Source organism: Patella vulgata, chromosome 4 (genome assembly GCF_932274485.2).
Source record: "Patella vulgata chromosome 4, xgPatVulg1.2, whole genome shotgun sequence".
Classification (NCBI taxonomy): domain Eukaryota; kingdom Metazoa; phylum Mollusca; class Gastropoda; family Patellidae; genus Patella; species Patella vulgata.
In genome coordinates this window covers 16,633,438-16,650,879 of record NC_065882.2, presented here as the reverse complement: position 1 = coordinate 16,650,879, position 17,442 = coordinate 16,633,438, and the positions used below count along the sequence as shown (strand labels likewise).

The following is a 17,442-nucleotide window of genomic DNA, read 5'->3' as shown; positions in this document are numbered from 1 at the left end:
ACGGACTGTAATAGAAACAAAAATATTAAAATAATCGCATTTCGACAAATTCCGAAAAAAAGAAAGGAGACAAAAACATTGTCCATTGTCAATTTTTAGGGGTTCGGACTCTTTATTATAACCAACAAGTGCATTTGAATTGGCTTTACTCGTCTTCATTAGCCCCGTTGGTGCAGGGAAGTAGGACGCTAAACCCCATTTCATTCATTTATTCTTTGAATTGGCTTTATCCGTATAATACCAATTATATAATAAAGCTAAATAAAAAGATGCTATTTTACAACGATATGATCGCGATCGTCATTATTCAAGCACGGCTGATTTCCTTTGGGTTCATTTTTAAAGTGATTTGGTGAGGGCAAAGGAATTCGCATTGAAATCGCTTCACAATATTAAGCGTAATAATTCTTCAGAAAACCATGGATGAAATCAACTATACGCCCCACCCCACAGCCTGGAGGTATTGAATTTAATTAATGATGTGATAATTTGAGATCATGCGTTACAATATAATAACATTACTTACGATCGAAACATTTTGATGATGTTTTGTTAAGACAAGCTAACAATAACTATGTTATCACTATAAAAATCCAGGTATATTGTATAGTTACACGATTTATCAACACGTCTTATCACAGAGATAACTTATAATTCCCAGATAACTATGGCAACAGATACTAGAATATGACCAGAAGCGTAGTTATCTTCAGCTGGACCGATATAGTAATCATCTGTAATTAGCACTATTCTAATGTTCCTTATTAATTATAATCCGAAACATATCCCGCGGACCGCGCGTCTTTACGAACTGTAATGTCAGTTTTGTTGATTTTGGTAATGGTGCTAATGTTCCTTGGTTTCATGTCGGTTAGATAGTGGCAGATGCTACTACATGATTAAATCATTAGGTCTTTAATTAAAGCATGCAATCTCCAGCAGGTAAATATAGAACCAATATTGATTCCACCCTTCTTTTCTCTATGCTATAGTTAATAAATTATTGCTTGAGTTAGTAGACAGATATCACAACCTAAGTTCTATGTAAATACAACGTGAGTAGGCCAGATTATATAGGATTCCAAAATAACTAATTACCGCGTATTTGATTATTTAGTCTTAATAGAACTTTCCATTCTAGTCATTTTATGGTTCTAAAACAGCTAAACATTTCAAAAATCCATGTTAAACATTTATTGTTCCTTTTCCGGGGTCTATCGAGAAGAATGTTGTATATTTTTAAATCCAGGTTTGTAATTGTAACTTGTACGTATTTTGTTGTCTTTCCTGTTCTCGATTAAAGGCACTACGAGCTACACCGTTCACCTATATAGTATATTTCATACCGGTAATTCAAACTATGCACTATTTTAATGTAAAGACTTCTGTTATAGTGTAATTAAGCACACCTGAGCGCAAAAAGAATTTCTTGAAGAACGAGATGACTTGTAATAGACTTGTATGAAAAAGACAACACAATTACTAGAATTGCAAAATTTGTTTAGGAGAGAGATAAAGATGGCGGTATGGAATCAATAGAAACACATCATGTAAACTTAAAAAGACAATTTATAGAGTTGGAATTGACTGATTTGAATATTTGGACTAAATATATGAAATAAAACGGGGTTTAACGTCCAACTTGTCTGCACCAACTGGAATATTATGAAGACAACATATGCCATGTGCTGTGTATGAGGGATATCTTGCCCGAACACCGGCGCTACGACCTACTCTTCAAGTCTTCTTTCGATTTCCAACTGTGGGTTCATTTACGTGTACACCGGACCTCAGATCTTCGTACCATCCGAACGACTAGACACCTTTCTTTGCCATGCCTTACGACCTACACCACTGACAAAGGGAAACCACGCTGGCAAATCCAGGAAAAACCTTGCTCACCGACTAAATATAAATGTTTGTTTGATTGTATATGATAATATACTCTGTAATTTACCATTATTTTGGCATATTTGGGATTTAAAGCAAACCACGCTAGCACATCAAATGAAAATTTCTGACCGAGCCATTGGACTAAATATAAAAGTATTTATGATTGTGCATGATAATATACTCTGTAGTTAACCATTATTCTGGCATGTTTTTAGGATATTAAGCAATATAATTTTGAAAGAAAGCTGTTTCTTTTAGCACTTGTTTTTCGTCCTTTCCGATTCCAAATCACCAGGCAATACCTTCCTTGTCAGCCCCAGAGACGCTACCAGACGGGAACTAGGTATAATAGACGAGTAAAGTCTGTTAAATTTAAGACGATTTAATTGGTGAACCAAGTTAATCAGGCGGTTGTGGCGGGGTGGGGATACGATGAAAGTAACTTTTCGTTTCTTATACTGCCGACAGTCGAAAGCAAAATGGGTCATAGCATCTTATCTAAACATTAATCTACGGTCCTAAAATTTCTTATTTAAGAATATTCTCAAAAATATCAAAATAAATTATCATTATCTCATTATTCCTTAATCTAAGAATGTAAATGGTATTTTAAAATATAGATAAAAAAAAGAAAAAAAGTTAACACTTAATTAAATCAACACTTCCATTCTTAATCCAACCCAAAAAGATCTCAGTATTTTAAAGATGAGTTACAATTCTTAACCAAGGAAAATAAATGTAATATTGGATAATATCATATTTCAAACAACCTAGGCTCACCTATCGAAAATCAAACCCTGACTTTTTAAAGTGTAAGGCATGTTGCTCGAGTCTTCGTAAATTGGTAATTAGATCGAGAAAAACGTTTCTAAGTAGCATACGGTCTTATTTGAGCAACACAAATCTGACTATATTGTAAAATCAGGTTAAATTGAATATTATGGTTTTATCGGTCGGCGAAGATCCCTCAAGCACCAAAGGCCCTTTAATCAACAACGAACAAATTTCGAGTCGTCTATAGGGGAACCTGTGGCCGGGTTGCGGTCATAAACGGTTGATTGCGGTAAGACACAAACTGTCCACAGGACGATAAGAGGGAAGTGAACGTAAGCGGCGACTAGGTTCATATTGCTAGCCGAACTAAACATAGTAAACTTCTGTTTTGCCCCCTGGAATGAAAACTAATGTAAACTGTAGAGAACTTATAGTCTATCTAAATAACACAGTTAACCAAATTCATAACTTATGACCAACATCAAAGTATTTAAAGTGCTTCGTTCAGTCTTGTTATCATGAGATTAGAAAGAGTAAGCATACCCTGCCCCGTGTTTTGGTAGACATCAGCCAATACCTACTAACATATAGCTATAGCAAAATATGCGTTAATTAAGAATTACCTGTTGTCTTTAGTTTATGAAATACTGATATGCAGATCCGATAAATACAACTGAAACTTGCAACATTTTCCAAACTTAAATGAACTGTCCATGAAACATACGATCATGACTTCCTTTATCTGAGCTAAATAGTCAGTTGAAGAGAACTGTTGATTTAACATTTGCTTTATCTCATTGAAGGGCGCCTTACAGATAACAAAAAGCCTTGTGTTTTAATGGCAACCTACCATGTTTTATTTTAATAATAAATCAGACAGTTTCCTCTCGAGTCTTTATAAAACATGATCTTATCGAAGATTACATGTTTCAAACTTCAATTATGTATAAGTACACATTGGCGTGCACGCAAAATAACCATTCGGTAGTTGGAATTCAAAGAAGAGTAAACAAAAACGTAGCTACCAAGGCAAAATTTCCCTCACGGCACACTGCCTGCAGCATGGCGTATGCTACACTGATTAGCAGTGAATATTATTAGTTGGACCGCTACAATCACTGAAAGAGGGGATGAGATAGGTGCGGGTTGATTAGCTCGAAAATTAAATTCTAGAACATCTTTTTGAAGAAGTAAAGGTGGTTGAAGAATATCTGGATAAATATATTTTATGCCCGTCATCATTATCCCGGTTGATGCATCCCGGTTAACCCCCATTTTAATTGTTTTCAATTAGGTATAGAAATGCTATCAGTAATAGTACGCGTAATGTAAATAAAAATTGATGGTTCAAAGCATATATAGTGTTGTTACGGCGAACGAATTCGACTTTCAATCTAATGAAATTGTTTCTTTCGTTCATAAAAATTTAGCTTTTCTAACTTTTAAATTAGTGGATCTAATTTTGCAGGGTGGTAAACATCGAACAGCAAGATAGCAAACATCGTTTCAACTAAATAGGAATTCCGTTTAGACTAATATTAGGATTTCTAGGCTTTCGTGTAAACTAAAAACTGATCCTCTTTGATATAGCTTATTTGCTATTTCTTTTTTTTTTGCCAAGTCCACAATGGAACAATCTGCAGATTTGAAATTTAAAACGAAGACAATCTTTGTTGTCTCCCTTTAACCATATCCTCTCTGACCTCAACATCTTATCACCATGTAAATTTAAAGGGACCGCAACGGATATATTTTATTGTATTAAAAGGGTTACGTCAGTACAAAAAGCACCTGAAAACCTATAGCCCGTTTCTGTGAAATTATCTCATTATCTCATTATGGTACTTTGTCACAGAAATACAAATGTTCAGCTTCCACGATGTAGTTTCCGAGTAAGTACTCAAAAGGGTTTATTGAACGTCTCATTTCAAAGTACGCAAACTACAAACGCCCAAGTTATAGTGAAATGATCGTCGCGAGTATCATGCCATTCATTAAAATATATTCATTAAATCAGCTATTTAAACTCGTCAAACAGATCACTTTCCAACGGCTAATATTTTGAAATGAAACGTCGAGCGCCAAGATATTTGGGCTACATGTATTTCTACACATTTTGGCTTTTAATTTGTATACTTTTTCAACAGGTCCAATCTGAAATCTGGAACGGTTTCTTTAAGTCGTCTGTCCGTTATACCTAAGCGGAATTTATCTACAGGAAGTAAAGTCGCTTAACAAAGAAAGTAAAACATATCTCAACAAAAAACACTGGCCAGACAAAGACTATTAGAAACTGTATCTTTGCCGTAGTGCTGCGGTTCTACCTGATAAATTTAGAAGAAATACAATGTTCACGTGGAATTGGTTGCGTTAACACACACCTGAAGTAGCGCCTGGTTACATGTGTCCAAAAAATATGTAGCGCGGTAGTTGCATTTACCATGTCACAGATTAAGTGCAATTCTTTGCCTGCTGGGTGTTTGGTGGTGAATTTTTTATTGTGCGCTTTAAATCATTTAAGGTATGTCATTGAATCAAGTGGCATGTCTATCCTCGTGGGTTTTCTCCGGGTCTTCCGGTTTCCTCCAACTGCTAAAGACCCCTACGCGTTAGTGAATTATTGAAATGAAATTGAACCATATTTTAGTCCCGCAATGATTTAATTTGTGTCGAGTGGACGTTAAACCCATTTCCTTCTCTCCCTTTGTCTGCTTTGCGTAATCCCAATAAGTGCGCAATATAAATATACATATTATTATTATTATTGCTGAATAATAGAGCTGCGTCTACTGCAACTTTTAAACACCTCAAAAAGGCAATTTCTTTGTGGCACTCACATGACATCTATCTACTTTTAAGACATCAGAAGAACCTGCTAGCTATACACCTTTTCCCCAAAATATAAGCTTATAGACATTATTTTATTGGTCAAATTTCCTAAATATGGGCTATTTCCACACAAACGTACAAATAACAGTAAAGCTAAATTTTGAAAAGTAATTATGAATTTTTAAGGACATTTTCACTGTATAGTGTATATAACTCAAGAGGAAGTATATGCAATAGTCATAACAAAAAATGTAACAAAACCAAAATTTGTAGGAATGTCTTTTCAGTTATTACTATGTAAAAGACCACGTTAACAGTAAAGACATAACGGAAAATACAAAAATACAAAGTCATTAATTTGACTCCAGTTGTCTAAATAAATGTTTGAATATCATTAGAAAGCATAAAAATGGCGATTACGCAATATAAATTCTTCACAAAATACCTTTTGTTGTTTTGTCTATCCCAATACAAGAAGTCTTTTCCGATATCATTATTTATAAAAGAAAAGACATACTTTGACTGTCTGCACTCATTCACATTGCATAGACATATAGACATGCATGATATTAAGTCAGTGCTTTGACAACCTTATTGAAGTTATTCCCAGGTTTTCCAGAATACAATTTGGGCGACAACTTAATTGTTTGGATTTCCCTTCCTATAAACTGTTTTTTTTTTCTATTATGCGGGATTTTCCTGCTTGACCATAACCCTGTTTTTGATTTATTAATGACACCTAGTGACAAACTTGATAATTTTTTTTTTTGGGGGGGGGGGGGGCGAGGAGGGGGGTACCATCCTATGACTTTAGGTGATAGTCCAGTCGCCTAGGCCCCTTCAGCTTCTGGGTTTCTAGTAGATTGTCGGAGACACGTTCTGAGTGATTTCTGGCTAATAAAATTGCTCAGCAATGAAGTTTTAATTCTTTTCTGAATCCTTTACCATGAAAACACAATCGATGGTGGTTTTCTGTGATGCTGAACTGGAAAAATACACACTGTATAAATGTGATGGCTATAATAATTCGTATGGGCAACCTGGCGACTAGACGGAATTTAGCGACTCTTTTTGAAAGTTTTTCCCAATCACTTCTTTCTACTCTAGTTACATGTTCAAAAATCAGGCCTCTTCCACTAAGTTCTACTTTAAAGTACTACATCATTGTATCTAATTTTAACCCAATAGTTGCTTGCTGCATGGAATCACCTGGAGAAGGGAGTAATTGCTGTCAAATTATTGCGGGGGGAGTGGCTATTGTCATTAATATTAATAATAGAGTCAAAATATTTGTAGGCCTACAGTACAGTTTCCTACTCTTATTAGGCCAGTTACCAAATTATAATAATAATTAAAAAAACGCCTTACGCTTACGACGACGACGTAGGCCTACTCAGCAGGGCAAGTGCCTAGCCAGAACAGCGAATTATAATAAAAAGAGTCACGAGTCACCATTCTATATACAGTTGGTACCTTCAACGGGTCGTGTTGAAATCACCACCCTATAATATACATTTAATCCACCTAAACTTACTTTTTAAAATTAAACTTGATTAACAGAAGTCTAAATCTGTTTACTGTACTGGTGGCGCCCCCACGTTCATCTTAGTTATCTCCCTTTCGGGCAAGCCTCCCTCCTAATGCTACAGGATAAGTCTGATCTGATGGAAAGATGATTGGCCAGAACAGGGTTACGCTGAACACAACATTAACACAATTAATTTCGACAAGTTTATTCTTTAAAAAAAGATAATAATTAGTGAATTTTGCTTCAATTTTAACAACGATGTTGTGCTGAAGATTTAACAGCTTTAACTTCTGTGTCATGCATCAGTTCCTTATTATTCACCAAGCAAAATTTAAACCTACAATGAAAAACAATATATTATTAAAGGCCCGTGTTTGTTTTTGTTTTGGAGAATTATAAAGGCTACATGTATTGTATAGGCATATTAGCCTTGGATAGATTAGGCGTCAACGCCTTTGCCAACCCTACAGCAGCTAACGTTCGGTTTAGGAGATGAAATAAAATGAAATGGGAATTCCAAATGTCAAGGGTTCTTTGAGTGCACGTCAACGTGAACCCGTACCTGAGTTTTTCGTCCCTTTCGAACGACTAGACGACAAGCCTAACGATCCTGAACCACTGAACCATCAGATTTAGGCACGTTGATACACTCAGGTGATCTGAACACCGTGTACAAAGACAATATGCCAGATGTTAATTTATTAAAAGATAATAAATAAAACTGAATATGTTTGACATTTGATTTTAATCAGATTGTTTTTGGTCTGGTTTAGGCCAAAAACTAGGCTCTATTACTAGGACTGTAGTATGTATGCCAATGACCTATACACTCAAACACCGAGAAAGGCTCACGATTGAGGTTGAGAATAATTATTTTAGTTGCAATAAAAAGAGAATTTTCGTTAGAAACAACTTCATTACAATTTCGACAGTCCAAGTTCAGCCCCCCCCCCCCCCCCCCGAACATAAAAATTCGGGCAGACAGAAAATATAATTTAGGTTCCGATGAAGACTAGGGTCTGATTTTAGTTTACATTATTGTGTTGAGACTGCTGCATTGATAGTAAATCAAATGCAGTAGGCAAGGTCTGGGGTTCGATTCCCATCACGTTCGAACTCAAAAACATTCACTATAGAGATGCCCATACTTTGAAAATGAAATGAAATAAAATGGGGTTTAACGTCCTACTGTTCTGCTCCTATACTGGGCTAATGAAGACGGGCATACGCCATACAGTGTACTATGAGGGAAATTTTGCCCGGGCAGCGGCACTATCGCCTACTCTTATATCGAATTCCAACTGCCAAGGGATCTTTTACGTGCATTCCAATGTTTACACGGGACCTCGGTTTTTCGTCTCATCCGAAGGACTAGACAGCTGTCCTTGTCAGGCCCTCCGTCCTGCATCACTGACAAGGGGAAACCACGTCGGAAAATCGGGATGAACTTTCTCGGCCAATGCAGGGATCGAACACCCGACCTCCAGGCTAGCGAGCCAGCGCCTTAACCACCTAGCCACCGTGGCTCTCCGCCCATACTTTCACACCTATGACTTAATCTTAAATAACTAATCCGCGTGTGCAGGCCTTTACTCACTTATCACCATTTTCGCCAGCAATAACTTCCACACTATCTACAGCATATTTATCTTCGCCTTTCCCGAATCCAAATAGCATCGTGCCAGGATATTGTTCATATTTAATCGTAAGAGAATCAACATCGCCAACTTCTATGGGAGAAACCAATATGTGAGAAAAGGTATCTCCCCTTTTCAGTGTTTGGTCCTCTCTACAAAAGAAATGCAATGACATGAACTTGGGTTTAATATCCTACTTTTTTGTACCAACTTGGCTAATGAGGACGGGCATGCGCCATGCAGGGTGATATTTTTAATTCATACTGTCAAGTATTCCCGTGTAAAAAAATGTGTACACGGGACCTTGGTTTTCTCCCCATCCGAAAGACTAGGTATTGTCTTTACCAGCCCCCCTTTCTGTCCCACTGGCGGAAAACATGGCGGAAAATCTGAGGAATTGTCTCGCCAACACGAACACGAACAGTAAAGCGAAAACACTATACCTCTGAGAATTTGATGGCGTTTAACCGTCTCGTCAAGAAAGGTGCTTTTTTTTTAGAGCAATATATGGTTATTTATATTTGTGTAGTTAAGTCATGACTGCGCCGTTTCCGCCCACAGCTCTTCGAATTCCACCATCAGGGGTTCTCTTATGTGCACGCGTCCATTGATAGGCCTCGATTTTTTTTGTCTCAACCGAGTGATTAGGCACAATTGCCATGTCAGCCCCACATGCCAAAATGTATAATCCGGTGGTTTTACAAATATTTCTCATACAGTTTTCTTATACAGCTCAATAAGGTTATGGTAGACCAGTTTATACGTAAATATAAAACAAACTGGAATAAACAAACTAACTGTGTTGCTAAAACAAATCCACTGTCTCCCCAGTTGCCCTTCAATCTAATTGAAATTGTCCCTTTTGAGTCTTTAGTTTCTTGAGCCCCCTTGATAGTAACACTGTAGTGATATCCTGATAAAGAAAAAAAAAATAACCATAGACTTTATGACAATGCGCCCCCCCCCCCTTCCACACACACACAACAAATAATGAAATAACATCATAAAAACAAACAAAAAAATTCCATACCCCCGTCCCTCCCCCCCCCCCGCAAAAAAAAACGCCAAACAAACCCACGATGATAAAGTGAACACATCTAAGTACACAGACACAGACGTGCCTGGGTTTTCCCTATCTGGATCGGTATAACGATAGAGCTAATCTTTAAAAAAAATAATAAAAAATTATGTCGATTACAATGTTCGTTGGGCGGGTTGGATGGACGAATGGTTAGCACGCGCGCGCTGTATCATAAGGCCTGTCATTGAGTCAACTGGCGTGGTTTCGAATCCACGGTTGTACGTGACAAGGAGTAGGGTCGCCTGTCCAACCTCGTGGGTTTTCTCCCGGTCCTCCGGTTTCCCCCCACTGCTAAAGACCCATACGCGCAAGCAAATTATTGAAATAAAATTTTAAAAAAAAACATATGTTAGTCCCGAAATGACCTAGTTTGTGTCGAGTGGACGTTAAACCTCTCTCTCTCTCTCTCACTCTCTCTCTCACAATGTTCGTTGTCCAACTGCATTGCGTTCACAAGCTTTGAAAGCCTTTGAAACTAAAGAAGTGATTATTCTTCGATTTATCTGGACTGTTTATGAATACATGACTAAGGTTGAGAAAAATGTCAAAATAAAATTAACATTACGTATTACCTATGAAGCTTTTAGCTAGATATGATGTGTTATCACGAACGATAGAAGCCTATTTGATAGAAATAATTTTATGTCCAAATGAAAGAAATGTCACTTTATTGATACAAGACTATTTCATAGAAATAATTTTATGTAGACATGAACATAATTGATAAATCCTTCTTACCGCAGAGTGGCGAATTTGGCGAGGTATTTAGATACATTTTCCCTCTGGCATAATACTGATCTGAATAGTAACCTAGTACAGAACATCCAGTACTACCACAATTAAGACATTTTCCAGCCTCAAATCTATCCTGGAAATCAAATTATTATATATGATATGCCTGGCTGTTTGTTTGGGCGTGATCTGGATTGGGAATGTGACTGTAATACGACACAAAGAAAACCCATTTTTGCCCCGAAACAATTTACCCCCCCCCCTTCCCCGCCTAAAAAAACAAGTTTTATTTTACATCCCACATTGGATACTACTTATGCGCTATAAGAAAGGGATGAAATGATGTGACATGTCACTCAAATAAACAGATCAGGGAAAGTCGGTAACTTATACAAACAGGTCAAGGAAAGGCTTTAACTCACATAAACAGCTAAAGGATGGTAGTAACTCACATAAACAGATCAAGTGAATGTTGTAACTCACAAAACCGACCCAGGCGTGGCTGTAACTTACATAAACAAAACAAAGAAAGGTTACAACTCGCATAAACAGATCAAGAAAAGACCTAACTCACATAAACAGATCAAGAAAAGACCGTAAATCACATAAACAGATAACAGAAACGTTGTAACTAACATAAACCGATCAAGGGAATAGTGTAACCCACATAAAAAGATCAGGGAAAGTCTGTAACAAACATAAACCGATCAAGGGAAGGCTATAAGTCACATAAACGGATTAAAGGCTCAATACCACTCTTATTGTAACTGAATAATATGTCCCAATCTTTATTCTGGTCAACAAATTGTACTATTTTACAATATTCCAATTAATTGATGATACAAATTTCATCTCAATACACCTAATTTAAAAAATTGGAAAAATTCAACTAAATGATTTGAAAAGCCTGACGTAAAGCTTTTCAAATGTGACTTGGATTTAAAAATATTTTTGAACCCTCTGGACAAGTAAACTAGGATTTAATGGATAATTTACACAACAGGTAGGACACTAACACATCTAGTACTTAGAATAAGGCTATTTTTATTTTCTGGAGCTGTCAAGCCAGCAAGATGGTTATTGTCCCTTTAAGGAAATATTGTAACTCACATACACAGATCACAGATCAAGGACTGCAACTGATTGTTAATTTATAGTAGCTTTAATTAACTTAAATAATCAGAATAGGCTGTAACGTATTGTTAATTAATAATATTGTTACAGCAGAACAGGCTGTAACATATTGTTTATTCATAATAGATTTAATATACTTACATAATCGGAACAGGGGTAGGCTGTGAACGGACATCTGGAGTTAACAGATTCAATGAAAGCAATATGTGATCTACCGTGGCTACAGCCTAGAGTTTGCGATATACCTGAAGGAAAATGTGGAATAAGAAACACCAGGCACCTATTTTGGAATATTATACAGTGCAGAACGAGTATTTATAAATGTGTTTTTTTTTCTCTTTAAAAAAAAGTTTTAATAAAGTTATATTTCCAGTTATTTTTATAATATCACAATGATGTCCTCTCTGTGATAATTCTGTGTTACTAAATATGTAACAGTATCGGAAGAAAGATTCATTGACTGATTGAACTACAAGTGGTTTTCTTTTCTAGCGCGTACCTGAATTTAAAGGAAGTTATGGACGAGTCAGAGATTTTCTGAATCCTAGATTTTCCTATTGTTAACAAATTAATTGCAGGTTCTCTTCACCTGATTGCCTACTTTAGCGGATATAATAGAAATATTGACCTTGGCCCTAAATATTGGACTATTACTTTGCTACCCGATAATTCAAACTTAAGAATAATAGTTATACCCAATATCCACTGAAGTTTAATATTTATATTATTGCATGTATTCAAATAAAGGTAATTTCCTTTTCATTGATTTGATAGTCCACCAAATAAAATGATGGCGCAGATCCAAACGACCTCTCAGCTTAAAAGAAATTTAAATTCAAATCAAGGTAAGTATTTCTGTAGAATATATTTACGCTTTTACCGTGGCCATGAAGGAGTTCAGAAATACCAGAAAAGCCATCTTTACACCCAGGCTGGTGTTTCCCGCCATTTAAGTAAAAATCAACATGGCCAGACTGATTAAGTAGACCAGCTCCTCCAGACAAAAAAGGTGCAGCGTTGGAATGAATAATATCCACGAATTTAGCATCTGTGTGATCCAATACTACCAAAATTGGAGAATGGTCGTAATTAGGCCCGGCTGGGTCCAAACCTGAGATCAAAAAAAGCATCAAAATTAACAAAGTCATTAAACACAACACTTATTTGTGCAGTTCACATAGCTATGGGCTGGATACCGTATGGGGTTTACATATAGGCTTGGCAGTCTGAAGCTCAGGGCCTCAAGACCTAAGGGGTCTCTAGTCTCGGTCACACAAAACCTCGTAGTCTTCAACGTACGGAGGGTCTGGGTCGGTTGTCAACATATGGCGAAATTTATTGGATAATTAACCACATAAAAAAACATATTTACGATTACGCATGGGCAATGGATTTTTTTAAACTAAAGCCATGGTGACGAAGAATTAGGATTTAAAAAATCCTTAGATATTGTCCTTGAAGAGAGAAATTTTACCTCCTCCTCCCCCCCCCCCCCTAAAAAAAAAAAAAAAAAAAAATAAGAGTGTTATTGATTTTTCTGAAATGGTGATTCTTAAATTAATTACATGGGCTGGGAGTCGTAATCTTTTTTTTAGGGCTGGGGCTTTGGAGGGCCTCACAAGTGGATTAGCCTTCATCTAAATCAGGTACTAGCCGGATAACCAGCATGCTGTAAATGAGGTCGGGCGCCACGTCGTTATTCCAGCTTCAATATGTAGGAGAAATATAATTTTGAAGAAAAAAACGGGGGGGGGGGGCATAACTATTGATTTAACGTGAATTATAGACCTGAGCCCTGTGGAAATGTGGAAAATTTTGCCCCCCCCCCCCCCACAACACATGACTCTGTTAGAATTAAACAATATTTCATCATCTTTACCACTTGCATTCGCCAGTGGTGTCACATCTTAAGCGGAACATATCCACGGCAATTGCGTCAAATAAAATCCTGGCAGAGCATGCAATGACGCCCGTATTATCGTAAATACTATGACGATATACTTTTAAAAATGGCGACAGTACCTGTTATTCGTTGTAATGCACCTTTAAATAAATGTCCAACATATCCAGATGTATGGGCACCGAGACTGTGACCAACTAGATGTATCTTGTCCAACTTAGCTCCAAATGTTAATAAAAGGCCAATTGTTCTGTGTACCACAGTAGCGACCACTCTTGTATTTGCAACAGCCTTTGAATAATCTTCAACCTTTGCCCCGTTACCCCAACCAACAATAATGATATTAAAATCACCCTAAAGTATTAAGATTAAACACATTTATTGGAATTTAATTTAATATTTTCAGTTTAGTTGAAATAATAAACTGTCAGTGATAGAAGTTACTTACCCTTTTAAGTAGTTCGTCCTTTAACTCGTGGAGCCATGCAGTATTTAAATTATTTGCAAGTCCATGAATTATAATTTTTGTTGGTTTACTCCCATCAAAATAAGAATGTTTAATCGTGTCCTTGTTGTTATACTGGAGAAGTTGACCCGTGCCGTTTTGGCGATTTTGGCGAGTATATAAGGTCATGGAAGTTCCAATTGTTTTGGGGCTGTCTGGAAGATCTAAGTCAGCATTGTTAAACGGATAAAAGTTGTCAAAGCAGCCAAGCTCTTTATAACAAATACTTTTATTTGCTCTTGGATCTGGTGTTGTTGGCTTTGGGGTTGGCTTTGCAGCGTTTGGCGGTTGTGCATCCTCTTCATGTATGACAGCCTGATGGTTAATAACAATATTAGACCGTAGAGTAGCGTCTTCATGAAAAATTATGTCGGCTGATTCGGCTGACAGAATACAACTAACAAAACCTTTAAAGAAAAATCGGTTTATTTTACTTTTAGAAGAACCAAAGAGAACTTTAATAATTAAAAAGACTCTGGTAAACATAAGATATGCCAGTTCACGAATTCAGTAAGCTTGCTTTCAGTTATCTTAAAGATACATTATGGGAGATTAAAAAAAGAGCTGGTAGTTAAAAACCAGATAATGTAAAGGGAATTTGCTGAAAATTTCAGTTAAATTGATGCACCCGGAACCGAGTATTTGGCGGGCCTAGCCTCGATTATCGGTACGATAAAAAAATGTAGTCTCGATTATCCATATTTTGATTTAATCAGAAGCAGCAGACCGAGTTCTAATACAGTAAATATCGCAGGCTAGCGTTGTCATCGAGGGTTGATTATGGTCTGGATAAGTTAATTAATGTCTAATGAATAATTTAGATAACATTTCAGGCCTAAATAAAGACCTGCAATTAGCAGATTTAGCTCTTGCATAATGTATGTTTAAGTGCGTGCACAGAACAGTCCATGACTGGTGTATAAATATATATACACATCAAGCTTTCTAAATAGACAATGTTTCAGGCAAAATATAGACAGAGCTGATTCTACGTTTCTGACGATAATGTACTAATTAATAAATGTATTATTCCATCCGTCGAATATACCACGACAGTCAAGACCAATTCTTGGACTGTTCGTCAGTAGTGAGGGGACAAAAATTCAATGTGATTCCGAATAAAGGTCATATTTGTCGTATTTTTCAACACCCGGTTTAAATTTATGTGTAACGGATTCGCGAAAAAAACAGTCTGCCAAAAGAATAGTTTTTGTTGGATAAACCAGGTGGACTTAACCGCCAAAATTACTACGGGGAGCCATGGTTTCGCAGTTGGTATAGACTTGACTCACTAAGCAGGAGGTCCTGGAATTGATCCTGGTGTTGGCCGAAGAAGTTCCCGCCAAAAGTTTCCTATAACACACTGCATGGCGTATGCCCGTCTTGATGTACACTCTTTCTATCGTCAATTCATATCAAAAGTTTACCTGCCAAAACCGAGAACTGTAAAAGACTACACAAAAACATGTTTTCTTCTACTTCATAGATGCAACACCTCAGATTGTGTCATATGTTCAACATTTTATCATATCAAAATAATCTCACACTCACTCCTGCTCTTATAGAAAAAAATTAAACGTTATCTTTAAAAATATATGGAGTGTCGCAGTGTTTTTTTTTGTGTACTCAGATGATTGGGATTTGTATATGACTGGGCTGACAGTCGGCTGGAGTAAATCGCCTGTCTCTTTATGACATTTAATTACTAGATAAACGCATTCCCCTCCACGAAATTTACTGGTCAGCGGAGAACAAAGACGAACGGGGAGGGTTTTAAGGAATAATAAGAGAAAGGATAGAAATAGTATTTAACGTCGATGCTGAAAACACGCTGCTATCATGTACGGTCACACGCTGCTATCATGTACGGTCACACGCTGCTATCATGTACGACCAAATTCGACGTGTACGTTTTTTTTGTTTTTTGATAGGTCTGAGAAGGAACGTCCCGACTGGACAGTTGTGGACTATGTCATCTTCTCCTATGATGGAATACATAATGGTCTCCTGAACATGGACACTGCCAAACTTTAAATGCCAATGAACACTTCTAATTGTTTCTTTGTACATAAACACTTGCGCAGGATATATATCACTAAGTTAGGCGAACCTAGCCGTACCAGTCTATAAAGTTATACGTGTGCCTGCTACTGACTATGATTAGAATATTACCTTGGTCTGATACTTCTGGAGGCAGATCACCATTAAATTTCACTATCTCGGTACCCACAAATTGTAGTTAGTCTATTTATAGAAATTCTCTCACTGTCTCTTTTCTCTCCTTTTTTGTTGATTTTTTGTTCTTGAATGGACGAAGAGGGTTTGAATTAACATTTTCTGCCAGGTTTTGGTACATATTCATAATTTTGAGGCGGAAGGATAACGGGGTTATCAGGTTGGCTACGGTGATATGTACGGCAACTAATTAAATGTTTTCAGTATGCTTCTTCAAGTGTGTGTATCTCAAAAGTTTGGTGGTCAGCCTCATACAAATTTCAGTGCAAAGACATGAACATTGGTTCCTCTGTCTGTAGTGAAAAGTATTCAGTCCAACGAAAATTTGGGGGAAAAGTTGGAGGTGGGCAAAGAGGCCAGAATTAACATTGAAGTCAATGGGGAAATTAATGGGGGTCTGCCTCCTGTATTCTAATTATACACGAGTTATGCCCCTTACCTTTTGCTGTCGTGGGAGTGTGAATGCGATAAAGCCAGATTGTATCACAAAAAACCGCTCTAATTTCAAACCACGATAACCTATTAACACTCAGCCTTATTTGCTGACGATATTAATACATTGCCGAGGTCCCTTTTTCTCAAGACTGAACTGGCCTGATGCTCACCCTTTCCTCAACACTGTACTTGCTTTGAGGGATTTGGAGACAAGACAATAGTCATTTTCATTTCTGTAGATATGTCCGTGAAAGATTGAAAATCCAACTATATTTAAAAATTACTTTAATACAAAAATAATTTGACCAAAAGGCGTCTTTACAAATATCAACAATGGTATTTTGGGGAAGATTTAACAGTTTCTACTTCTGTGCCATGATTCAATTCTTTATCCATCAAGCAAAATTTATACCTGAAATATTAAAGAAAAATAATAATTTATAAAGCTTCAACTTTTAAAATTATATTTATACTATGTGTTACTTCGTTCCAGCCCAGACCTAATTCATGTTGTTTTTTTTTCAAAAGAGGGCATTAAGAGATATTTGTGATCTAAGTGAATACACAATCTGATTAAAATACAGATCTATATTTCGTTTCGTTTTTTTATACTTTCGATGGCCTACACTACATGAAGATCTGACAAGTTATAGCGATAGGTCACGCCAGGGGTCAAAAGACCGACTTATGACCCTATGATGTCAGACATTTGATTAACCAATCAGCATTGATGTTACTAGTGAATTACCCACAGTTCCG

The 17,442-nt window shown here is 36.8% G+C and overlaps 1 protein-coding gene across 1 annotated transcript; it reads right to left on the bottom strand.

The window, feature by feature from the left end:
* Positions 1-7,221: 7,221 nt before the first annotated feature.
* LOC126818608 (pancreatic lipase-related protein 2) lies at positions 7,222-15,519 on the bottom strand. The gene is made up of 9 exons (XM_050546115.2): positions 15,441-15,519; positions 13,957-14,420; positions 13,631-13,862; positions 12,489-12,719; positions 11,750-11,853; positions 10,481-10,610; positions 9,460-9,574; positions 8,622-8,813; positions 7,222-7,361 (listed from the first exon to the last, which is right to left on the bottom strand). The coding sequence occupies exons 1-9, from the start codon at positions 15,478-15,480 to the stop codon at positions 7,274-7,276; spliced, it is 1,596 nt and encodes a 531-aa protein (XP_050402072.1). The 5' UTR covers positions 15,481-15,519; the 3' UTR covers positions 7,222-7,273.
* Between the last annotated feature and the right edge of the window lie 1,923 nt (positions 15,520-17,442).